Below are 27,579 nucleotides of genomic sequence, written 5' to 3'. Positions count from 1 at the left end.
GATTTACTTGGATGACATTATACCGATGAGGATGATCTTCAAAATCTTGACAGCGTTAACTGCCAGCAAACAAATCTCAAGGTTATATAATTTATACACTCTTTGGTAATAAGTGTACTTTGAATCTTTGAAGAAGGTTATGGGCTTGGAGCATGATGCAACAAGTGCGAATCCTTTAAACCAAGCATCACTTAATGTGGTCACACATTGACACACAAGATTTACACAAGTCTGCTGAAAGAAAAATCAAGCACTGGTGGATGCCCCAAGGCTACAAGACGTGTCACAGTTGCAGTCCTTTTTAGGATATGTCAATTACTTTAATAGGTTCTTGCCAAACTTGGCTACTGTGCTTCACCCCTTGAACTCATTGCCATTTCTTCCTGATCTGTAGTAATGGACAAAGTAGTGTGAGGTGGCTTTTCAAAAGGCAAAGTAAATGGTGACATCAGGCACATTCCACATTGTCCAGTGAAGCTTGCCTGTGTCGCCTTGCCTTATGGTATAGGTGCAATCATGTTTCCTTACTGCTGCAGAGAAAATTTACACATGGATTGACAGAGGCATTGAGTCTGGTTTGGGGTGTAAAATGTTTCAACCCGTACTTGTATGGGAGAGAGTTTACCCTTATTACTGATTATCAATAACTAGTGTCCATTTTCAGTTCACAGAAGGGTGGTCCACTAACAGCACCAGTAAAAATGCAGAGATGGGCTCTGTTTCTTGGGGGACACAATTACAAGATTGAATTCAAGAGGACTATTAATCATGGAAATGCTGATAGATTGTTCCATTTACCCTTGGAAAAATAAATATCTGAAAAATTTACAAAAGAAGACACTCCTCTTGACATTTTCTCACTAATGCAAATTGAAAGTCTCCCTGTTACAGCAGAGATGATCCAGAAGGAAATGAGAAAAGTCCTACACTGCTTCAGGTATACATGGCAACCCAAAATGGCTGCAACCTGCAGCAGAATTTTCAGTTCCCCCAAATTTACCAGCACTGGGATGAACTTGTCATTTTTGGCGTTTGGCTTATGTGGAGATTGAGAGTTGTACTATCCAAGCTGAGACGTACACGCTGGTCATCGAGGTATGATCAAAATGAAAGCTTTGGCTCGAAGCTTTGACTGGTGGCCTGGGATAGATCAGCAGATTGAGAGGTTCACCATGCATTGTTTGGCATTCCAACATGACCAGAAGATGCCAGGAGCAGTGCTTCTCCCTTAGTGGGAATAGCCTGTACCGCTCTGGCAGAGGATTCATGTAGATTCTGCTGGGCTATTCATGGGCACAAATCTCAAGTTGTTGATGCAGCTACAAAGTGGCCAGAAGTATTCCCAATAGCCTCCACTACAGCCTCACACTGCATTGATGGTGATGAGAAGCCTTTTCTCGAGGGTTGGTGTTCCAGAACACTTAGTCAGCAGCAACGGGCCACAGTTTGTTGCCGAACAGTTTCAGTCATTCTGAAAAATGAATGGAATAAGACGCATGGTGCAGGTGTAATACTACCCAGCTATAAATGGCGGAAAGCTTTGTCCAAAATCTAAAGAATGCACTTTGAGCAATGTCAGCAGAACACACTACACTGACATTGAATTAGAAGTTCACCAATTTCCTCCTTGCATATCACAGTGCAATACACTCCATAACCAACAGCCCACCAGCTATGCTCTTTGTAGGTCATCCCTTGCGCTAATGCATGAATCTCCTCAAACCCAATTTCTGAAGGCATTGGCAGGACAAATTGAGGGTTCCTCAAACAAGAAGGATCGAAGTTTCACTTATGGTTAAGCAGACCTGGTGAGGGACTAGAGGTGATCAAAAGTGGGTACTTGGAAAGTTTAAGGACGGAACACAGTGAAGATTGCAGCTGATGTCATCTGGAGAGGAGACATCAATAAGTTGAGAGCAGAATCATTTGTTAGAGAAGAAAGGTGAACCACTTCCTGCCACTCCAGAGTCGTCAACTACAGCTACCACAGAGGCGGCCCCAGAACCTAAGATTGTTTCACAGCCGAAAATCGCTCCTGTCAAGTAGAGGGACCTCCCTTGTCAGGAAAGACGTCCCTAGAAGTAAGAAATCCTCCACAGCAATTAAATTTTTAGGCGTGAATGGGATACTTTGAAGTTTATTATTCTGTCAATATCTATAAAGTACTTGTATAGTACACTCTTTGTGTGTGTGTATTTGCATTTTTTTAACCCTGATCTACAGAAAAGACTCTTTCATGTCAAAATGAAAACAAATTTCTACAAATTGATCTAAATTTATTACAATTAGTAAACACAAAAAAATTGATTGCATAATTACACATCCTCATCAAATCAGTATTTAGTGGATGCACCTTTGGCAACAATTACAGCCTTGATTCTGTGTGGATAGGACTCTATCAGCTTTGCACATGTGGACACTGCAATTTTTCCTCATTCGTCTGTAAAAATTGCTCAAGCTCTCTCAGATTGCATGAGAATCATGAGTGAACAGGCCTTTTCAAGTCTAGCCACAAATTCTCAATTGGATTGAGGTTTGGACTCTTAACTTGGCCACTCCAGGATATTAACTTTGTTGTTTTTTAAGCCATTCCTGTGTAGCTTTAGCTTTATGCTTGGAGTCATTGTCTTGCTGGTAAACAAATCTTCTTCCAACTCGCAGTTCCTTTACAGGCAGCATCAGATTTTCCTCCAGGATTTCGTTCTATTTTGATGCATTCATTTTACCCTCTAACTTCAGAAGTTTTTCAGGGCCTGCTACAGTGAAGCATCCTCACAGCATGATGTAGCTACCACCATGCTTCACGGTAGTAATGGTGTGTTTTTGATGAAGTGTGGTGTTTGGCTTACACCAAACAGAGCATATCCTGATGGACAAAAAGCTAAAATTTGGTTTCATCAGACAATAGAACCTTCTTCCAGCTGACTTCAGAGTCTCCCACATGCCTTCGGCAAACTCTAGCCGAGATTTCATTCGGGCTTTTTTTTCAACAGTGGCTTTCTGTTTGCCACTCTTCCATAAAGCTGCGACTGGTGAAGCACCCAGGCAGCCGTTGTTGCATGCACAGTTTCCTATCTCAGCCACTGAAGCTTGTAACTCCTCCAGATTTGGCATAGGTCTCTTGGTGGCCTCCTTCAGTAGTCCCCTTGCACGGTCTCTTGATTTTTGATGATGGCCTGCTCTGTGCAGATTTACATCTCTGCCATATTCTTTCCATTTCTTGATGATTGACTTAACTGTACTCCAAGGGATATTCAGTGACTTGGAAATTTTCTTATATCCATCTCCTGACTTGTGCTTTTCAATAACCTTTTCACGGAGTTGCTTGAAGTGTTCTTTTGTCTTCATGGTGTAGTTTTTGCCAGGATACTGACTCGCTAGCAGTTGGACCTTCTAGATACTGGTTTATTTTTACTTCATTCAATTGAAATACCTTGACTGCACACTGGTCTCCAAAAGCAAATCTCCATTTAACAAATTATGTGACTTCTAAAACCAATTGGCTGCACCAGTGAAGATTTGGTATGTCACGGTAAAGGGGGTGAATACTTATGCAATCAATTATTTTCATTGCGGAGATCTGTTTCTACGTTGACACGAAAGAGTCTTTTTCTGTTGATCAGCCTCAAAAAAGCCAAATTAAATCCTCTGTGATTCACTGTTGTAAAACAATAAAACATAACCTTCAACTTACAAAGTGTACATGGTCGCTGTGTATTGCTGCTCTCGAATAGCAAGTGACCCTGTCAGCGCTGCTCATATCCTAAGGAGAAGTTATTTTTAATGTCTGAAGCATAGCTGCAGTTTTTATTGTAAAAGCAACATCTAAATTGTGTATTGCATTTTATCCTTATTTTGCCATACTTTAATAGCAGTTTGACCAGATGTAATTTCACCAAGTTTGCTTCATATTTGATATATATAGTTGAGATGCATTCTATATTGAGTTGGAATTTATAACTAAGCTGAGAGGGGTGTTTATTTAATATTTCAGTAATATTGTAAATGTAAAGTTTGATTAAGCATTCTTTTTATACATAATCCATGTTGTATGTGTGCACCTCACTAAAGTAAAGCTAATAGACATGTTTTCCCCAGCTGTGGTGTTTTTCTTATGATTAGTTTTTGGAGTTAAAGTGCATAACATTTAATGTGTCTTTATGTATGATGGATCTTGACTAACCAATCTTGCAGAGTTTTACATACACAACTGTTGAAGGAAAGACGGATTTTTGGCAATGACCTTTGACAATGTCACGCATGGGAGGCTGGTCTAGAAAGTTCAGTTGCTTAGCATTCAGTATGAAGTAGTCAATTGGATTCAACATTAGTTTAGCAAGAGAAATAGATGGCTGCCTCTCTGATTAGAGGCCTGTCAGTAGGGGTGTGCAGAAGGGGTGTACTGTGTTCATTGTTATCTGTATCAACAATCTGGATGATAATGTGGTAACATGGATCAACAAATTTGTGGATGGCACCAAGATTGGGGACATAGTGGACAGCAATGAAGGCTTTCAAAGCACACAGTGGGATCCAAACTAGCTGGAACAAAAGGGCTATAAAATGACAGGTGAAATTTAATGCAGTTAAATGTGAGGTTTTGCACTTTGGGAAGACAAATCAGGGTAAGGCTTGCATAATCAATGGTAGAGCACTGAGGAGTGCAGTAAAACAAAGGGATCTGGAAATACAGATCCATAGTTCCTTGAAAGTGGCATCACAGGTAGATAGGGTCATAAAGAGAACTTTTGGATCATTGACCTTCATAAATCAAAGTTTTTTGAGTACAGGAGTTGAGATGTTACGTTAAAGTTGTTTTAAGATGTTGGTGAGGCCTAATTTGGAATATTATATTCAGTTCTGGTCACCTACCTATAAGAAAGATAGCAATAAAATTGAAAGGGTAAGGAGAAAACTTACAAGGATATTGCAGGCACTTGATGACTTGTACAGAAAGGTTGAATAGGTTGAGACTTTATTTGTTGGAACATAGGAAAATGAGGGGAGAGTTGATAGAGGTATACAAAACTAGGAGGATTATAGATGGATTAAATACAAGCAGGCTCATTCCACTGAAGTTGGATGAGACTAGAACTAGGGACAGTAGGTTAAGGGTAAAAGGTGAAATATTTAAGGGGAACCTGAGGGGAAACTTCTACACTCGAGGATGATGCGACTGGAATAAGCTGCCCATGGAAGTGGTGTATATACGTATAATGCGACATTTGAAGAAGTTTGGATAAGTATATGGATGGGAGGTGTGTGGGGAACTATGGTCTAGGTGTGAGTTGATGGGATTAGATAGAATAATAATTTGGCACAGACTAGATGATTGAAAGGCCTGTTTCTTTGTGCAGTGTTCTATGGCTTTGCAAAAGCAAACAGTATGTTAATGTTCATAACAAATGGGTTGGAGTTTAAGAGTAGGGAGGTTTTGTTACAGTGTTGGTGAGACCACCCCTGGAATATACTGTGCTCTTCAGTTCCCTTGCATAAAAAGGATACAATCCCCAAGGATTGAACAAGGACTGGATTATCCACCAGGCTAATTCACAGGATAAAGGATGTACTATCATGAGTGACTAGACAGATTTGAGTTTGTATTTCTTTAGAAAAAGAATAAGGTGTGACCTTAAACAAATGATAAAATGATATCCTAAACGGGCTTGACAAGGTAAATATTGAGATGTTTTCACCAATGGAAGGGTCACAAACAAGGGGGCATAATTATAAAGTAGGTGCTGGTCATCTAGAACTGAGGTGCATAGAAATTTCTTCTCTCAGAGGGAAGAGAATTTCTGGAATTCTCCCACCCCAGTGATGGTGGAAACCAGATCACTGGATATATACCAGGGCACCATGATAATGTAGCAGTTAGCGTGATCCTACTACAGCTTGAGGCTTCAGAATTCAGAGTTCAATTCCAAAGTCGACTTTAAGAAGTTTGTATATCCTTCCTATGAGCTCATGAATTTCCTCCGGACACACCAGTTTCTTCCCTCCTACATTCCAAAGACGTACCGGTTAGTAGTTAATTGGTCATGGTAAATTATCCTGTGATTAGGGTAGGGTAAATAGGTGGGTTGCTGGGCGTTGCAGCTCATTGGGCAGGAAGGGTCTGTTCCATGCTGTATCTCTAAATAAATATGTAAGGTGGTGATAGGTTAATTATGATCCTATTGATCAGTAAGGCAGGCTTGAAGAGTCTACTTGTATTTTCTTGTGTTCTTTGCTTCAGAGGAAAATGGATTGTTCAACAAAATGAGAGACAAAAGAACAGATTTTCTGTTGCCCTGAAATCACTAACACTTGTCTCCATAGAGTGCTGCTTGTTCCGGCTTAGTTGCTAGGAGCATTGTCTTCCTTTGGAAGGCTGACTCCCATCAGTTGGCATAGCCTACTGGAGTCAGAACTACTGCTTTGACAGCCTGCAAGTCTCCACACCCACTCCTCTCCCCCCCCCACCCCACCCCCACACACACATATCTCAGTCTACCTGATCTTCAAAGCTGTCAGTATGGTCTGAGAGCTGTAGTAGCTGGAATGTGGAATTGTGTTTGGTAGTTCTTAAAGCAGCATGGAGACCATGAAATATGAGTTAGATATGGCCCTTGTGGCTATGGGGGTCAGGGGGTATGGAGGGAAGGCTGGGGCGGGGTTCTGAGTTGGATGATCAGCCATGATCATAATAAATGGCGGTGCAGGCTCGAAGGGCCAAATGGCCTACTCCTGCACCTATTTTCTATGTTTCTATGTTTCTATGAAATGAATGGGTTGTATCATATTTTACTATGATTACATTTGGAAGCTTAGGGAAGGTGGGGAAAAGAGCAAACACTTCTACATACTATCCCTACATAGTGATTCTCATTTCAGTTTCTCATCACAATACAGTATATCGCTACCTTCGAGTAGCAAGTGACCCATTCAGTACTGCTTATATCCTAAGGAGTTATTTTTGTATCTAAAGCATAATGGCAGTTTTTATTGTAAAATCAACATCTAAATTGTGTATTGCATTTTATCCTTGTTTTGCCATACTTTAATAGCAGTTTGACCAGCAATTTCACTAAGTTAACTTCCTCTTTTTCTCCTAGTATTAAGGAAGTGTTGCTTTTCCTAAAATTATTCTATGAAAGTTACGATGTCCTCAGATTTAGGGAGCATTGAAAAAAATTATCACAACATGAGAGCTCGAAGTGATCAAGGTTATAAACCTCATCATGCCCGTGCTGATTCTTTGATGGAGCAGTTAATCCTTCTCTCCCAGGGTTTTTAATGAGAAACCAAAGGGTTTCTTTGATTTTATTTGGAACAGTAGCAGGCTACTCAGCACTTCATCCCTTTTCCAAGTTTAATAAGGGCACAGCTGATCTTGTTGTACACTCAAATTTACACTTTCACCTACCCCTGATAATTTTTCCCCATCTTGATTAACCCCTGGCTTAAAAATATTCAGACTTTCACAGGAGAAATTGTTTTGTCTTAAATGGGTAGCCCCTCCTTATTTTTAAACTATGAACCCTTATTCTAGATTTTCCGAAAAGAGAATTTTTCCATGTCCATCCTGTCAGGACCCATCAGAGTCCTTTTTTTTTAATCAAGTTCCCCCTTGTCCTCCTGAACTCCCAGTGGATGCAAGCAAAGTCTGTCCAACCTTTCTTCCTAAGAGTGTGCACTTATTACAGGCATTAATCAAGTAAACCGTCCCTAAATTGCTTTAATGCATTAACATCCTTTCTTAAGTAAGAAAAACAATTTTATGAATAGTTTTCCAATGCCGTATATATTTGAAGTACAGGCAGTCCCCGGGTTACAAATGAGATCCGTTCCTGAGTCTGTCTTTAAGTCAAATTTGTAGGTAAGTTGGAACAGGTACATACGGTTCTTATTTAGCGTCAATTTAGTCAAATGTTTGCCTTAGTATATATTTTACTTTCCTATGCCCAAACCTTTGCATTTGCTTTCCAAATAACGGGAAGAGATACATTAACGATATGGTGAAGTACCCTCGGATTTAGGGGGCGACGCACAAGCAAAGGCTTGAAATCCCTGGATGCGTTACCCCCTAGCAAATAACGTTAGCCTGTCCTTCGATGCCTTATGCCCTGGTGCACTGTTTTCCTCTTCTGAAGTGTAGGTCCTTTCTGGCATTTTTTTTTCCAAAATAAGCCAATCTCATCTACATTAGATATTTGGTCTGGCAAATAACCTCCCTCCTCAATAATTTTTTTCAACATTTCAGGAAAATCACTCACAGCACTTACATCAGCTTTCGCTGCTTCACCTTGTACTTTAATATTATGTAAATTTGCCCTCACTTTGAAACGATTGAACCAACTCCTACTCGCAACAAATTCTTCATCACAATCACCTTCACTTGCTGCGCGTGCAGCTTTTAAATCATTGAAAAGGCTTCAAGCCTTTTCTTGCACTGAAGTATGGCTAATAGGCATATTAAGCTGATTTCGATCGTTAACCAAATTATCAATAGCCTTTCCATTTCAATAATTAAACCACTGCATTGCTTAGTAATAATTGTAGCTTTCATCAGGGCAGGGCCTTTCACATGCTCCACTATTCTCACTTTATCCTTTAAAATTGTTATGATAGTTGGCCGACTGTAGCCTAGTGCTTTTTCAATGACCGATGGCGTTTCACCTCTTTCCGATTGCTTTATTGTTTCCACTTTATTTTCAATCATGGTCGTTTTCCTTTTCTTTGATGCATCACCAGCACTTGCATGGAATTTATGCTTTGGGGGCAGGTAAATAAAAGAAAAATTTTAGCCAAATACAAAGTTACACACTCAACACAGTGTTAACGGCAACGTGATCCAACTTCAAATGGCGGACAGCATCTCCTTCCTTGAGCCGACGAAACGCTGAAGCCATGCAATGTTTTCAAATTTTTAATATAATAGGCTTTATAGCAGTCCATTCGTAAGTACGAGTTGTCCGTAAGTCGGGACGTTCTTAACCCGGGGGCTTACTGTATTACTTTCCAACTTTTGTATTCACTTATCCTAGCAATAAATTATTACATTCTTTTAACATTCCTCATTGCTTCCTCTATCTGAATACTAGTCTTATGATGCATGTATCAGAACACCCAGGTCCCTCTGCATTTCAGATATCTGTAATCTCTCATCACTCAGATATTTAGATAGAGCATAGAAAAATACAGCACAGGAACAGACACTTCAACCCCGATGTTGTGCTGAATTAATTAAATTGGTAATCAAATGCTCAACTAAACTAATCCCTTCTGTCTACACAATATCCACAACCTTCCATATCCTGCAAACTTGTGTGCTTAATTAAGAGCTTCTTGAATGCCTTTGTCATATTTGGCTCCATCACCTGCCCTGGCAACACATTCCAGGTACCCACCATTGTGTTTTTTAATATGAAAAGTTACCCTCATTCCAGGCAGCACCACAGTATTTTCTATCAAAAGGTGCCTCATCCCCAGTATATCTCCTTGAAACTTACCTCTGTTATTTTAAATTCATGCCCCCTGGTAAAATACTGGCTGTCGATCGGTGCCTCTCATACCATTTTATAAACCTCAATCAATTCTAATCTTGATCTTCACTTCAGAGAAAACCGAAGTTTGTCTGTCCTCTCTCTATAGCACATACTCTCTAATCCAGGTAGGATCCTAGTAAATCTCTTCTGCACCCTCTCCAATACTCTCCTTCCTATAATGGAGGGACCAGAATTCAATGCAATATGCCAGATGTAGTTTTATAAAGCTGCAACTTAACTTCCCATCTATTGAACTCAGTTTCTCAACTATTGAGTGTGCCATATGCCATGTTTACCACAGTAGCTATCTGTGTGGCCACCTCTAGGGAGTTATGAACTTGGACCCCAAGATTATTGTGCACATCCACACTGTTAAGGTTCTTGCTATTAACAGTGTACCATCCCTTTACATTTGATCTCCCGAAGTACAATTCTTCATATTTGACCATGTTAAACGCCATCTGCATTTCTCCATCCATATCTGAAATTGATCTATATTCTCTGGCAGTCCACTACACTATCCAAAATACCATGAATCTTCATATCATCTGCAAACTAACTTATCCACCCTTCTCTGTTTTCATTAAGGTCACTTAATTGTTTACAGACCTCCAGCCAGGATAAGTTCCATCGATTACTACCTTCTATCTTCTATGATAAGCTAATTCTGAATGCAAGTAGCCAATTCACTGTGTCCATGCATCTTAATCTTCTGGATAGCCTCCCATGAGGGACCTTGTCAAATGCCTTATTAAAATACATGTAGACAACATCCACACGTCTAGCTTCATCAATCACCTTTGTCATCTCCTGTTAAAAACTCGATTTTAAGACAAAATTTGCCCCAATGAAAGTTATGCTGACTATCTCCAATTATGCTATGAAATTCTAAATGCTTATAAATCCTATCCTTAAGAATAATCTCCGGTCACCTCGACTACTGCTGTGAGACTCGCCGGTCTGTAGTTTCCAGGATTATCCCCATTTCCCTTCTTGGATGATGACACAACATTAGCTACTTGTCAGTCCTCTGGGACCTTGCTCTGGCTGAAGAGAAAGTGAAGATATTGGTCAAGGCCCCGGCAATATCATCTCTTGCCTCTCTCAATAATATATCAGGCCCTAGGGATTTTTCCACCTTAATGTTCTTCAAAAGACGCAGCACTCTAGGTCTATAAAAAGTGTTAAAAAGTGTTTCTCTCCCCCCACCCCAGAAGTTTTTGTGTTTTATTGTTTTACAACATTGAATCACAGTAGATTTAATTTGGCTTTTTTTTTTACATTGATCAACAGAAAAAGACTCTTTTATGTTAAAGTAGAAACACATCTCTACAAAGTAATCTAACTTAATTACAAATATAAATCAGAAATAATTGTTTGCATAAGTATTCACCCTGTTTAATGTGCAACCAATTGGTTTTAGAAGTTACGTAAATTAGTTAAATGGAAATCTCTTTTTGGAGACCTATGTGCAGTCAAGGCATTTCAATTGATTGTAGTAAAAATACACCTGTATCTGGAAGGTCCAACTGCTAGTAAGTCAGTATCCCAGCAGAAACTACACCATGAAGACAAAAGAACACTCCAAGCAACTCTGCGAAAATGTTATTGAAAAGCACGAGTCAGGAGATGGATGCAAGAAAATTTCCAAGACACTGATTATCACTTGGAGTACAGTTAAGTCAGTCATCAAGAAATGGAAAGAATATGTCATAGCTGTAAATCTGCTTAGAGCAGGCTGTCCTCAAAAAGGAAGTGACCGTGCAAGCAGGGGACTTGCGAGGAAGGCCACCAAGAAACCTATGACAACCCTGGAGGTGTTACAAGCTTCAGTGGCAGAGATGGATGAGGCTGTGCATACAGCAACTGTTGCCCAGGTGCTTCACCAGTGGCAGCTTTATTGGAGAATGTCAGAAAGAAAGTCCACATGAAATCTTGGCTAGAGTTTGCCAGAAGGCATGTGGGAGACTCCAAAGTCAGCTGGAAGAAGGTTATATGGTCTGATGAAATTGAGCTTTTTGGCCATTAAACTAAACACTCTGGTGTAAGCCAAACACTACACATCATCAAAAACACCATCCTTACCATGAAACATAGTGGTGGCTGCATCATGCTCTGGGAATGCCTCACTTCAGCAGGGCCCAGAAGGCTTGTGAATGAAATTAGTATGGTTTTTAAGTTAGTAACCAAATGAAATGAACACTAAGAGCTGAAACAGACTTGTGAAATGATAGGGCATAACAAATTAAGTCAGAGATAATGTGCTGATAACACAAAGTAGGAAAGTAAGCTTTGCTGAGGACATAAGGGATATGGGCAGGTTGAATAAGAGGATGAAGATCCAGGAAATGGAATATAATGTGGAGAGATGTAAGTTTGTCCATTTTGGCAAATAATAAGAAAAACACTTGAATTATGTGAAGAATATTTAGCGAGGGGTACTTAAACTAGTTTCGCAGGGGGATGGAAACCAGAGCACCAGCTCAGGAAGTGGTGGAATTGAAAGGAAGGTGGATGTCATGATAAGTAAGAACATGCAGGAGCAATGTAATATTCATGATGGAGCAGGAAGATTGAAGTCTGGGTATTTTGGTGCTAGTAGGGGCCATGAACTTAAGAGCATGGATCAGTACATGGAACTATGATACCATAGCCATAACAGACACTTGGTTGAGAACGGGACAGGAATAGATTTGTTAAGGTAGAGAGTAAAATGAATGCAGTAAAATACAGGAAAATCCTGGAGGAAAACCTGATGCAGTCTGCAAGAGAACTGCGACTTGGGAGAAGATTTGTTTTCCAACAAGGCAGTGACCCCAAGCATGAAACCAAAGCTACACAGGAATAGTTTAAAAGTAACAAAGTTAATGTCCTGAAGTGGCCAAGTCAGAGTCCAAACCTCAACCCAATTGTGAATTTGTGGCTGGACTTGAAAAGGGCTGTTAACTCACAATCCCCACGCAATCTATCAGTGCTTGAGCAGTTTTGTAAAGAAAAATAGGGAAAAAATGCCCAAGTCATTAAGTGAAAACAAGATGAATTACCTCTGTAAATATCCATCTATTCTGGAAAAATAAACGTTTTTCACTGGCCATGACTTAGTGTTACAAAGCCAATTTTATATCCATATTACCAATATACCTTTAACCCAAGACATTAATTTGCTTGGAAATCTCCAAATGATAAAATGTCAAACAGGACGTTAGCTTCATTAATTTTCTTTGTCACCACTTAAGAGAAATTGATCAAACACCATTTGTCTTTAATTTATTCATTTATAGCATTCTGAAGTTTCTCCACGATTGGTATTAGGTCAACTGATCTATAGGATTATCCATTTACCCTTTTGTTTTCAAAAAAACCCCTGGTACCTCTCCCAAAACCACTGAGGATCTTCAATAGCATCCACAACTTCTACACTTCAGTAATCCTTTGAATTGTTTTAGTTTATAAATATCATTGTTTCTCTGTTCATAAATATATTTATTCATTTAGAAACTTGTGAAGTTTATAACGAATAGGAAACAAAATGGTAGTGTAGCAAGTTAAGGCAATCTCTTTATAGTGCCAGTTATCACTCGTCAATGTTCGATTCCATCTGCTGTCTGTATGGAGTTTATATGTTCTTCCCATGACCATGTGGGCTTCCGCTGGGTGTTCAGTTTCTTGCTAAATTCCAAAGGTGTACAGTTAGGGTTATTGAGTTGTAGGCACGCTATGTTGGTGCCAGAGGCGTGGATACACTCTTGGGCTGCCCCAACACAGTCCATGGACTGTGTTGGTCATTGACACAAACAATGCATTTTACCATATGCTTCAATGTACATGAAACAAATAAAGCTAATCTCCAAGCAGTGAAGTTTAGGGATATTTCTTAATTTTAGAAGATTTTAAAATGTTGTTAATAATTAACTGTTAGTCTTTAACAGCTGACTGAACTGCAGACATGGCTGAGGCAGCTGTCGGTATGTTTTCCAGGTGGCATTAACCATAGGATTTTACACGATAGAACTTGAAAATGATTCTGTTAAATCCTTAACACAAATATTAACCTTTACTTAGGTACAGATGGCCAGTTATGTCGGCCAATTTATTTTTATTCTGCATCTCTATTTGTTTAACTTTGCTGTACTTCCAAACTTGAATGAGAAAGTTCCAGTGTGAACATAGATTTCAACGTTCTGCATTGAAAGGATGCAATTAAAATCAGTCACAGAAGAAGTAAATAAGGTTCTTGGATGAACAAGTTTGAACTAAAACTTCTTTGAAGAGTAATATTTGTGTATTTTTATAATTGTTTAATATTTGATTTCATCCAGGTCATTCATCCCTCTTCCCAGTTGAAGATGGTTTCCTTGATGATGGACGTGGTGATCAAACTCTTCATAGTGGCATAAATTCTCCTCATTGTTTTCCTCACCAAAATGGTGAACGAGTGGAACGATATTCCCGCAAAGTATTTGTTGGTGGTCTGCCACCTGATATTGATGAAGGTAAGGTAGTAGTTTTAAAATTGTTTTGTTGGCACAAAATTTGAAACTAAATATACAAAAAATTTGTATCAATCTCAATGATAGAATGATAAGCTTAGGATGAGAATGGCCTCCATTTTGTTATAAACACTAAATAAGAAAATCATTTTTAACTTGCTAAAGTAAACAGATATTTAGATGCTGTCTACAATGCATCTGTTTATATATCATTTGTATACAGTACTGTGCAAAAGTCTTAGGCACGTATATATAGTTAGGGTGCCTAAGACTTCTGCACAGTACTGTATATCATATAAACTATATCATGAGAAACATCTTCACATATACAGTATGCAACTGGGCAATTTGGGCCCAAAGGCTGTGCATGATTTTCTTCCATATTTGTAAATGAGGGGTATAGTTGATTTGAACCTACAAAATTATCAACAGTAAGATAGAAAATGTACTTCATTCAAACAGATGAAATCACAGCTAGTTTTCGTCGTTTTGGTTCCCTGGTTGTTGATTGGCCTCACAAAGCAGAGAGCAAGTCATATTTTCCACCAAAAGGTAAGCCAGATTGTATTTAACACGCGATTTTGCTTTTGATTTCATAGCAATTCATGGTGTACCTAACTGAGAAAAACATAAAACTGTCCAGTATATTTATTGTTGGAATGTTCAGCATGCATAATGGAAAAAGAGCTGATGATTATAAAAAATAAGTTTTTCATCATTAAAAAGAAGCAATTTTAATTAGCTTTAGTCTAAATACTGCCATAGACAGATGATTTAAAAAATGCAGACAAAAACTTGTTACCATGATATCAGTTCGTAAGAATATTTTCTGATATTTTACTTTCAGGCTGTATGCTTATTGACGATGTTGAGGATAGCACCGTAAAATTTTAAGAAGCATAAAAGTAATAAAGCGTACAAACAGATCTTTAGGCCTACCAGTTTCATGCCAACCAAGATCTATCTATCTATATTAATTGAAAAAACTAAACTTAATGTTGCTATTGATATACAGGATGTTTAGAAGGATGAATTATATACTGATGATGTGAATTGAATTACAAAAGAAAGGAAGTGAAATGCAATTACAGCTGAGCCCACCAGGATTATAATTCTGATTTACAGCAGCTTTGGGATCTATATGAGTATGATACAAATGGAGTTTCAAATTTGTATACTTAAGTAGTCACAATGTTAACAAGATTTAAGGAACAGTTTTACTAAAATGCTTTACCTTCATTCTGTGCTTGGATGGAGTGCACAGTAGTGATCACAAATACAATCAAAGGCTTAAAGTAAAAATCAATATTTTTCAGCATAATTTTGTGTGCACTGATAACATAGTAATCAGTCAAACAGTTCTTATTCAATTGGACATTTGGTCAAGATTTTGCTGAACTCATAGGTACATTTATAGCTATCTAGGACATAGAACGGTACAGCACAGTATGAGCTCTTCAGCCCACAATGTTGTGCTGACCCCTATAAACCTCCAAGGTCAATCTAACTCTTCCATCCTACACTCCATTTTCCTTACGTCCATGTGCCTATCTTAGAATCTTTTAAATGTCCCTGTTATATCGGCCTCTACTGCCAATCCTAGCAGTACGTTCCAGGTAGCCACCGTTCTGTGCATATTGGAGGGGGGGAGGGGGGAAGAATTATGTCTGACATTCACCCTACACTTTACTTCATTCACCTTAGGCAGATATCCTCTGGTGTTGGCCATTGCTGCTGTGGGGAAAAAAGATGCTTTCTGTCCACTCCTTCTATGCCTTCGATAATTTTTTTTCAACTCTGTCAAGTCACCTCTCATCCTTTGCTCCAAAGAGAAAAGCCCTAGCTTGCTCAACCTTTCCTTATAAGATGTGTTCTCTAATCCAAGCAGCATCCTGGTAAATCTCTACTGCACCCCCTCTAAAGCTTCCATATCATTCCTATGAGGAGGTGACCGAAACACAGTGCTCCAAGTATGGTCTAACCAGAGTTTTATAGAGCTGTAACATGACACGCAGCTCTTGAACTCGATCCTCTGACTGATGAAGGCCAACGCACCATACACCTTCTTAATCATTCTATAAACCTCTGCAGCAAATTCTGTAGGCACTTGAACCCCAAGATCTCTCTGTTACTCCACACTAGTAAGTACCTTGAAATTAACTTTGTATTCTACCTTCAAGTTCAATCTTCCGAAGTTTAGCACTGCATCCTGTCTACCTGTATATCCAACTGCAATCTGTGATAACCTTCTATACTACCCACATCTCCAGCTTTCGTGTCATCTGCAAACTTACTAACCCACCCCCTCCACTTCCTCATCCAAATTATTTATAAAAATCACAAAAAGCATGGGTCCCAGAACAGATCTCTGCGAATGACTAGTTACCAACCTCCATGCAGAATATGCTTAATCTACTACCACTATCTGCTTATGTGGGCAAGCCAATTTCAAATCCACACTGCCAAATTTCAAGGGATCCCATGCTTCATGACTTCATGGATGAGTCTATCATAGGAAACTGTCAAATGCCTACTGAAGTCCATATACACCACATCTACTACTCTCCATCAATTTGTTTTGTCATGGTAAATCTCAATTGTTTTGACATCTCAAATATCTCAGTTAAGGCTTGCGAGGCATGATCTGCCCCTCACGAAGCTAAATTAATTACACCTAATAAGACTATGATTCTCTAAATGCTCATAAATCCTGTCCCTAAGAATCCTCTCCAATAATTTTCCCATCGCTGTTGGAAAACTCACTGGTCTATAATTCCCAAGATTATCCCTATTACCTTTCTTGAACAATGGAACAACATTTGCCAACCTCAAATCCTCTGGTACGAATCGTATAGCTAGGGTGGATGCAAAGAGCATCATCAATACCCAACAATCTCTCCCCTTGCTTTCTGTAGTAAGCTGGGATCCTTGGTGACACCCTCAGTGGCCACTTTATTAAGTACACTTATACACCTGCTCATTATTGCAGATATCTAGTTAACCAATCATGTGGCAGCAATTCAGTACATGAAAGTATGCAGATATGGCCAAGAGGTTCATTTGTTCAAACCAAACATCAGAATGGGCAAGGAGTGTGATCTAAGTTACTTTAACCATAGAATGATTATTGGTATCAGACAGAATGGTTTGAGTATCTCAGAAATTGCTGATCTCCTGGGATTTTCACGCAAAACAGCCTCTAGAGTTTGCAGAGAATGGTGTAAAAAGCAAAAAAAAATCCAGTGAATAGCTAGACTGGTTCAAGCTGACTGGAAGGCTACAGTAACTAAAATAACAATGCATTGCAACAGTAGTATATAGAAGAGCATCTCTGAAATCGCATCACATCAAACCTTGAAGCGGATGGGCTACAGCAGCAAAAGACCAAGAACATACACTCAATAGCTATTTTATTAGGTACAGAAAGCACCTAATAAAGTAACTACTGAGTGTATCTATCTTAATGTTTTTCAGAAGCTCTCAACGCTACTTAACATCAACATGGTTCAGCCCATTAACCTGTTTTACACTGACCTCACATTCATCTAAAGTCCCTCTGGTGAATGTTGAAGCAATGTTTTCATTAAGGACATCCCCTACCTCCTCCACCTCCAGGCACGTTTTCCCCTTTATCCCTGTGCAGTTCTACCCTCTCTCTACCTTTACACCAATTGTTCTGTCATCTGACCTATAGTTATCTGGTTCCCAACCCACTACCAACCTAATTTAAGCCTTCCCCAACAGCTCTAGCAAACCTGACCACGAGGACATTGGCCTGTCTTGAGTTCTGGTGTAACCCATCCTGTTGTACCTTCTCCAGAGAGATCCCCGTGATTCATAGATCTGAAATAGATCCCCATGATTCATAGATCCTGCCCCCTGCACCAACCCTTCACCCACACATTCGTCTTCCATATCTTCCTACATTTGCTCTCACTGGCATGTGGCACAGGCAGCAACCCAGAGATTACTATCATTGAGGTCCTGATTCTTTGCTTCCTTTCTAACTGCCTATTTTCACTCATCAGTACTTCAACCCTTTTCCCATCTTTGTCATTGGTGCCAATGTGTATTACGTTTTCTGACTGCTCACCCTCCACCTTAAGAATGCTGTAGATGTGATCTGAGACATGTCTGACCCTGGAACTAGGAGGCAACATGTCATCTGGGAGTCTCATTCTCATCCACAGAATATTCTGTCTTCACTTAACCAATGAATCACTATCCCTATCACTATCTCTGGGAGCTATTTGTAACTGATGACCTTGTGTATTTCAGTGGGCCCAATGCCTATTGTCAAGTACATATATCACATAGGCAAATTGATTTCCCCAAGTTTCATTGTAATGGTTCCCACCAAGGTTTTAATTTACAGTATAATCGTGGGGTAGAATACATACCTTGGCTTTACAGCACCACCCACAGCTATTGCTAACCAGGGATCTGAGGACTTACTTCCAGAATCAGGCAGCAGGGAGAATGAACTTCTACCTCATCAGAATTTCATTATAAGTAAGTGAATTTAAAATGTGATGCAGTGCAAGAATGGGAGCCATTCAGCACTTCAAGAAAATCTATCAGTCTCCTTGCTTTCCTTCTTGCCATAATAACCCTACTTTTCCCTGGATCATCATGAAACTCAGAAGTACAGTACATGCTGTGAGTTCTTCTAAGTATCAGCTTAAACTTTTTTTTCTCTATTCCTCCCTGTAGTAGCACTGTGGACAATTAAGTTTTTTCTTTAATTTTAAGGATTGTTTCATTGTTGATGCCTTAAGATTTAACAAAAGACTTGTGTCTACCAATCAATAAATAGCTTATTTTCAATATAAATAAAATAATTAGAACATGTATTGCTAACAGAACCATTCGGAAAGAGAAGTAGCATTATTCTGGTTTTCTAGCAGTCTCTCAATAGCTAGCAATGACTGTCAGAGCTCAATTTTTATATCTTGAAAGTTTTTCAAGAATGTTCATTTATTAATTTGCTAGATTTTTGAAGGATGTTTATTCTGCTAAAATGAAGCATGGTAAATGCCTCTTCATAAAAAGGTAAAATAATTATTTGTAGCAATGATCATACCACTGCATAAAATCTAAAATCAATATTCAGTGCCCACTTTGCTAGGTACCTCCTGTATCTAATAAAGTGGCCACTAAGTGTGTGTCTGTGGTCTTCTATTGCTGTAACCCATCAGCTTCAAGGTTTGACATGTGTGTTCAGAGTTGCTCCTCTGCACACCACTGTTGTGTGCATGGTTATTTGTTTTTCTGGCACCTTCCTGTCAACTTGATCCAGTCTGACCATTCTCCTCTGGCCCTTCTCATTAACAAACATTTCCACCCACTGGATTTTTTTTGTTTTGTGCATCATTCTAGAGACCGTTGTGCATGAAAATCCCAAAAAGTCAGCAGTTTCTAAGATGCTCAAACCACCCCATCTGGCACCAACAGTCATTCCACGGTCAAACTTACTTGGGTCACATTTCTTGCCCATTCTGATATTCGGTCTGAACAACTGAACCTCTTGACCATATCTGCATGTTTTTCTGCATTGAGTTGCTGCCATGTGATTTCCTGATTAGATGTGTGTATTAATGTACAGGTGTATCTAATAAAGTGGCAGCTGAGTATGTATTCTCATAATGTGCAAAATACAAGGTGCCTAAGCAACTACACTAGTTGAAATGAATCAACTTACTCTTTATCTTCTTTTGCAGGCTATGCGTTTCTGCTGTTTCAGGAGGAAGGTTCTGTGCAAGCTTTAATTGATGCTTGCATTGAAGAGGAAGGAAAGCTGTATCTTTGTGTATCAAGTCCAACTATCAAGGATAAACCAGTAAGCAGATGTGTATCTAATAACAAAGCATCAAATTTTGATATATTGTACTTAACAATTAGGAAGAGACTTAGATTGTGTTTAGTGTCCTTGGATAGGAACTCTAGCTATGCTGCTCTGCAAGTACATAATTTTGTCCCTTTTTGTATCTGCAATTAAGCTTTCATGGGAATCTTATTTGTGTTTGACAGAGAAACAATGTCACTTTCTACATTTTATAAGCTCACCTATTTATTCCAGTAACATTATATTCATATTTCTAAGTACAGAGAGAAAGGAAAACAGTTGAGAAGGAAAACCACAAAGTTGTTGTTTAAAAAAAATAATCATTTAAGTAAAAATATAAAAAGCTGAATTCTAACTTGTAATCAAATGCCACAGGTGGTGCCTTTTTTAAATTTCTAATGCTTCAGCTAACTATTTGGGTATATGAAAAGATCTATATATTTTGTTATCTTATTTTTGAAATTCAAGAAGTCTTAAGTGTACATAATTCTAAATGTAGGTTCAGATACGCCCATGGAATCTCAATGACAGTGATTTTGTAATGGATGGTTCTCAGCCACTTGATCCACGGAAGACTATCTTCGTAGGTGGTGTTCCCAGACCTCTTAGAGCTGGTAAGCTAAAATGCCAATAAAGTTCACTAATTATGTGTAGTGGTTTCTATTCTTAGTTAGAACTAGTGATCTCATAAAGGATTCAATTAAAAACTACTTTCTCTTTTACATTTTATTCATGTTTATAATGTATTTTGAGAGTATAGAACTGTTGAAATTGCACAAAATATCAATGCTTCTTGATCATGTTTTAAAATTATCAATTCAATTTAACAACATTGTTAAGGCTAACTAATGTGGTACTTAGCAATGATCATATTTAATAATTATCAGGCTTTTTATTTTTATTAATGGTAGAGTAATGTATACTTTCTACAAAAATCATCCTAGGAGTTGCAGATCTCCAAAGGTGTTTTAAGTTGCATTACCTCAACAGCATTATACATGACGTGAAATAGCAAAAAGAGATTATCAAGTAATAAAACAACAAATTAAAATAAGCAGTCTCTATTTGTACATCTTATATAAAATACGTTAAAGGTGAATGTACCAATATACATTACAACTGGTAATCGGACAAAATAAATTAAAGCAAATTGATGAAAAAGGCCATTGAAAACATTAAAAACATGTCCAAAGAAATAAGTTTCAAGGGAATCTTTTTTTTCTGAATTGCGAACTGGTGTTTCAGAAATTTCTCCAGATGTTCCTCTGTGCTTTCACGGCTATCTCCATCAAATCAGAATTGTCCACGGCCCCTATTTAACGGATACGATATCATTTTTCACTGGAGGGCTGCACACACGCGGTGCGCTGCTCTCTCTTCTCCCGCCTTTACTTGCATCTACTTGCATCTTGAAAAGAGTAGACACTTAATAAGAATAGTCAATATATGTTTGTCCATAGGAGTTCATGTCTCACAAATGTGATTGAGTCATTTTGAAGTGACAAAGATGATTGAGGGCAGGGCAGTGGATGCTGTATACCGTGAACTTTAGTAAAGCTTTTGACAGCATCCCTGATGGTAGTTTGATCCAGAGGATTGAGGTCCATGGGATCCATTGATGCATGGTAGATTTGATTCGAAATTGGCTTGAGCAGAGAAGATAGGAGGTGTCTATATTTGTGGTGAGGGAGGGAGGTATTATTCTGACTGGAAGACAATGACCAGTGAAGTTCTGCAACGATCAGTGCTCAGACCTTAGTTGGTTGTGATGTATAGGGGGCTGATTAGTAACCTTTAGATAGCACAGAAATTGGGAAAGTTGTGGGTAGTGACGATGGTTCTAAAGGATTCAGCAGGATGTAGACCAGATAAAAATTTGTACAGAGGAATGGCAGGTGGAATTTAGTCCAGATAGGTACCTGGTGTTGCACTTTGGAAGGTCAAATGGAAGAAGAAGGTATACAGTAAATGGTTGGACCTTTATATGTATTGATGTGTTGAGGGATCTTGGGGTGCAAATCCATTGTTCAAAGTTCAAAAAGTAAATTTGTTATCAAAGTACATATATGTCACCATATACAACACTGAGATTCATTTTCTTGCAGGAATTCACAGTAAATACAAAGAAACACCATAGCTCCCTGAAAGTGGAGTTAAAGAAGGTACATAGCATACCTGCATTGATCAGTTGGAATATTGAGTATTAAACTGGGAAGTCATGTTGCAGCTGTATAAAACTTTAGCTAGACCACAATTGCAGTATTGTGTGGAATTCTGGTTGCTGCGTACAAAAAGGATGTGGAGTTTTGGAGAAGGTGCAGAAAAGGTTTATGAAGATGTTGCCTGAATTAGTGAGTATAAGCAATAAATAGGTTGGGCAAACTTGGATTGTTTTCTCTAGAGTATCAGAAACTGAGGGGATAAACCATTGGAATTTTATAAAGTTATTAGAGGTGTAGACAGAAAAGATGGTCAATATTCTAGGGTGAAGGTATCAAATGCCACTACTTTAAAGTGAGAGGGGAAACTTGAATAGAGATTTATCAGACAAGTTTTGTATTACACAGAGAGAATTAGGAGATTGAGAGAGCGAGGGAGACTAGAGAATGAGAGAGATGGGGGGTGTGGAGAGAGAGATTGAGAGATAGGGGAGCAGGCATGAATTGACGTACCCTGATTTCTTCCCCATCATTTTGGGGGATTTTAGCCAGGCCAGCTTGAAAAAGTCTCCAAATAATTATACCAACATATCACTTGTGAAACTAGAGAAGCCAACATCCTGGACCACTGTTTACTACCATCAAGAGCGCTTACCATGCCATCCCACACCTACACTGTGGAAAGTCTGATCACCTGATCACACTTTGAAAGGGAGAATAAAACTACAGCTATGAGGATCCTTCCACCACCTGGTGACCCTGTGATCTCTGTCTCAGAGGCCGAAGCTAGATTGTCTTTCAAGAGGGTGAAGCTTTGCAAGGTGACAGGCCCTGATGGAGTACGTGGTAGGGCTGTTAAAACCTATGCCAACCAACTGGTGGGTATGCTCAAAGATATTTTCAATCTTGCATTGCTACAGTCAGAAGTTCCCACCTGCTTCAAAAGGGCAACAATCATACCAGTGCCCAAGAAGAGCAGTGTGAGCTGTCTTAATGACTACCATCCACGTCTACGGTGATAAAGTGCTGTGAGAGATTTGAGAGGTTGGTTATACCTAATACCTACTCCTGACTCAGCAAGGACCTGGACCCACAATAGGTCTGCAGCAATCACATTGGCTCTTCACGTGGCCTTGAATCACCTGGACAAAACTAATACTTTGTTAGGATGCTGTTTGTTGACTACAGCTCAGCGTTTTAACACAATCATTTCTACAGTTCTGTTCAAAAAGCTCCAAAATCTGGGCCTTTGTATCTCCCTCTGCAACTGAATCCTCGACTTCCTAACCAGAAGACCACAATCTGTACGGATTACAAATAGCATCTCCGCCTTGCTGACATAGTTCAAATGCCATCTATAAATTTTCTGTCAAATAACTATTGTTGGCAGAATTTCAGATGGTGACGAGAATGCGTACAGGAACGAGATGTATCAGCTAGCTGAATGGTGTCACAGCAACAACCTTGCACTCGATGTCAGTAAGGCCAGAGAACTGATTGTGGACTTCAGAAAGGGTAAGACGAGGGAACACACACCAGTCCTCATTGTGGGATCAGAAGTGGAAAGAGTGAGCAATTTTAAGTTCCTGGGTGTCAACATCTCTGAGGATCTGTCCTGGGCCCAACATATTGATGCAGTTACAAAAAAGCACGATGGTGGCTATAATTCATTAGGAATTTGAGGAGATTTGGTACGTCACCGAAGAGTCTTGCAAATTTCTACAGGTGTACTGTGGAGAGCATTCTAACTGGCTGCATCACCATCTGGTGTGGGAGTACTACTGTGCGGGATCAAAATAAGCTGCAGAAAGGAGAGATAGAGAGAGAGATTGGGAGATGGTGATTGAGAAAGAGAGGGGGGAGATTGCTAGGAAGAGATTGAGATTGACAGATAGAGAGAGAAATATAGAGAAAGATTGAGAAACATCGAGAGGGTGTGATTGTGAGATAAGCAGATTAATAGAGATTGGGAGAGGGTGACTGAGAGAAGCAAATTGATAGAAATTGAGAGGGAGAGTTTGAGAAAGGGAGTCGGAGTGAGTTTGAGGGAGAGGGAGAGTTCGAGAGAGGGAGGAAGTTTGAGAGCGAGAAGAGTTTGAGAAAGAGAGAGGAAGAGTTTGACAGAGTGTGGCAGAGTTTGAGAAAGAGAGAGGACAGAGAGTTTGGCAGAGAAGCTGATTGATAGAGATTGAAAGAGGGAGAGGGTGATTGAGAAAGGGGGAGATTGGGAGAGGGAAAGAGATATTGAGATGGGGGATAGAGAGAGGGGAGAAAGAGATTGAGAGGGTCAGAGATGGGAGTGAGAGATTGTGAGTGGAGAGAGAGGGAGATTGAGAGAGAGTGAGGGATTGTGAGAAAGATAGAGAAAGGGACTAGGGAGATAGAGAGAAAGCGATTGCCACAGGGAGAGATTGAGAGATGGAGTGGGAGGGAGAGGTCTAGAGAGATTGAGAGAGGTTGTGGGTGTGAGAGAGAGAGATTCCTGGGACAAAACACACAGTGTACTGGACAGGCAGCATCTATGGATAGGAATAAACAGTCAGTGTTTCAGGCCAAGACCCTTCATCAGGACTGGAAAGGAAGGGGGAAGAAGTCAGAATAAGATGATGGGTGGAGTGGAGGAAGAAGTACAAGGTGGCAGATGATAAGTGAAATCGGGGGCGGGGTGAAGTAAAGAGCTGGGAAGATGATTAGTGAAAGAGATAAAGGGCTGGAGAAGGAGGAGTTTGATAGAAAAAGACAGAGGATCATGGAAGAAAGAAGCAGAGGAGCACCAGAGGAAGGTGATGGGCAGATAAGGAGAGAAGGTGTGAGAGGGAAACAAGAATGAGAAATGCTAAGGGAGAGAAGAATGACATTACCGGAAGTTTGATAAGTCGATGTTCGTCCTATCAAGTTGGAGACTACCCAAGCAGAATACAAGATGTTCTCCCCCAACCTGAACATGGCGTTATCATGGCAGTTTCAGAGGCCATGGATTTACATGTCAGAATGGGAATGGCCACCAGGAAGTCCTGGTTTTTGTGACAGACAGAGCAAGGGTGCTCAATGAAGTGGTCTCCCAGTCTACATTATGTCTCATTGATACAGTAGATAACCCAAACAGACTCACAGATGAAGTGTTGCCTCACCTGGAAGGACTGTTCTACTTGTAGGGATTAGTTCCTGGAATGCACTGCCAGGTGAGATGGTGGAAGGTGATAGGATAACAATGTTTAAGAGACATTTATTCAGACACTAAACAGGCAGGGAATGGAAGAACATCATGTACAGGCAAATGGGATTAGTTTAGTTTGGCATCATGTTCAACATGGACATGGTGGGTCAAAGGGCCTGTTCCTGTGCTGTACTCTTCTATGTTTCATTAAATTTGCGTGGGTTAAAACTGGCTACACTATTATACTGTGCATAGTTTAAATCACTATGCATTAAAGCGGGCATAGAAGCTTTGGGAAAACAGCAAAAAAGATTTACAAGGATTGGTAATTGATTTATTGTTATCACATGTACCAAACTAAGGTGGAAAATCTTTGTTTTGCATGCCATTCCAACAGAATATTTTAAAACATGTGTACACCAAGATAGTTCAATGGGAAAAGCAATAACAGAATACCCAGAAAGTACAGCAGATGTATACAATAAGATGCAAGGCCACAACGAGGTAATTTTCAGAGATAGAGAGTTCATCTTTGTCATACTGTAGAGTAGTGGTTAGCATGTCACTTTACAGTATAGGTGACCTAAGTTCAATTCCCACCGCTGCCTGTAAGGAATTTGTATGTTTTCCCCGTGGCCCTGTGGGTTTCCTCCCAGTGCTCCAATGTCCTCCCACAGTCCAAACATATACCGGTTGGTAGGTTAATTGGTCATTGTAAACTGTCCTGCGATTAGGCTAGGGTTAAGTCAGGGATTGCTGGGTTGTGTGGCTTGAAGGGCAGGAAGAGTATATTCTGTGCTGTAGCTGAATATATAAACAAATAAAATACAAGAAGATTCATTGAAGAGCCTGATAAGAGCAGGATAGAACTGTTGTTGTAGTTAGTGATAATCCTATGCCAGTTAGCCACCCTCACATGGGAGGAGTTCACATACTGTACAAGCGGGGAATCAATAAAGTTGAGTTGAATATTCTATGTGCTGGCATTCTGGTGTGTTCTGCACTATCCCTCAATATCAAACACAACATGGTGTCAGAGGTGGTTGATTATCGATGAATTGGTGCTACAGACCAAGTGAGGTTCCCAGCAAGCAAGAATTTACAGTGAGCTGTTCTTGCTTGCATATATCTATGAAAAATATCCAGAGACTTAACAACCTAAACTGCCTATGCTAGTTGCTAATTGTATGCACTGCATGAGCTGAGTACTGGCCAGGGTTGCTAGGTATAGCCTTCAGGCTATTCCCAAAAATGGATGCATTCTAGTAATCTGTGGGCTACTAGCCTGGGGAAGTGCACAGAGACACAGACACAGCAGAGAAATCAGTCAAACTCTCAGGGAGAGAAAAGAAGACATTTGTGGTCCAAATAAATAATATAATAAATAGACTCAAACAAACAGGAAAATGGAGTGAATACCTGCAGTACCAACATCTACTTACTTAATTAAGCCCCCGAGACATTTTGATTTTCTAAGCCAGGGGACTTTGAGAGATGGTTCAGAAACTTTGAGAGATTTAGGGTTGCACGCAATCTCACTCAGGGTTCAGAAGGGCATCGAGTAAGCACACTGATATACTGCGTGGGTGACAAACCAGATGACATCATTGGTGGATTAGGACTGACAGATGCTCAGAAAAAGGAGCACAAAACAGTGCAGGACAAATTCAATGCAAACTGGGATTGGCTAAATAATGTTTAGTGGCAGATGTACCCCAAATTGTTCGCAGGCCTGAGGGTACTGAAAGAAAAGTACCTTATCCCACTGAGGTCAGGAGTGACGTTCAACTTTCTGACCGCAGTGGAGCGTGTATCAGTCCCACTGTGGAACAAAGACAAAGCTGAACTTGAGCGAATGGAGTGCTTGACATCATAACAAGAGTGAATGTTCCCAAGCCAAACGACACAGTGAAGATCTGTGTTAATCTAACAAAACTGAATAGTGCAGTGAGGTGGGAGAAGTTTATTCTGCCCTGTTGTGCACACATTGGGTATGCTGGGTGGAGCAAAGTTTTTCACCAAACTAGAAGCAAACTCAGGGTCTGGCAGATCCATTTAGTTCCTGAGTCACAGAAGCTCACAATCTTTATCACGCCATGTGGGTGCTATGCCTTCAAGAGACTCCCTTTTGTTATGTCATTATCCCCTGAACACTTTCAGATGAGGACGAACCAAATTTTGGAGGGACTGGAAGGAGTAGTCTGCCACATGGAATATACTCTTCTTTGGAGGGTCAAAGTGTGGAACATGATGAAAGAGTGGAAGCTGCCTTGGAGAAATTGAAACAGGCTGGAATAATCCTGAACAAAGAGAAATGTAAATTAGCAAATTTGGAGGCAAAGTTTGTAGGCCACCAACTCTCCTTAGAGGGAGTGCAACCAGATTTAGACAAACCGAC

At 39.7% G+C, this 27,579-nt stretch overlaps 1 protein-coding gene across 2 annotated transcripts in view; it reads left to right on the top strand.

Moving 5' to 3' along the window:
- The window catches only part of cpeb4b (cytoplasmic polyadenylation element binding protein 4b), a 99,101-nt gene that overhangs the window by 58,747 nt on the left and 12,775 nt on the right, over positions 1 to 27,579 (top strand). For both annotated transcript variants that reach the window (XM_072263696.1, XM_072263695.1), the window contains 4 exons: positions 13,850 to 14,023; positions 14,483 to 14,572; positions 19,741 to 19,859; positions 20,365 to 20,479. In XM_072263696.1, coding sequence (XP_072119797.1) covers positions 13,850 to 14,023; positions 14,483 to 14,572; positions 19,741 to 19,859; positions 20,365 to 20,479 — 498 coding nt within the window. The remainder of the gene's footprint in view (positions 1 to 13,849; positions 14,024 to 14,482; positions 14,573 to 19,740; positions 19,860 to 20,364; positions 20,480 to 27,579) is intronic.

The sequence above is a fragment of the Mobula birostris genome, chromosome 7 (assembly GCF_030028105.1).
Source record: "Mobula birostris isolate sMobBir1 chromosome 7, sMobBir1.hap1, whole genome shotgun sequence".
Classification (NCBI taxonomy): domain Eukaryota; kingdom Metazoa; phylum Chordata; class Chondrichthyes; order Myliobatiformes; family Myliobatidae; genus Mobula; species Mobula birostris.
Note: the sequence above shows the minus strand (reverse complement) of the source record. Positions and strands in the feature narration are given on the sequence as shown.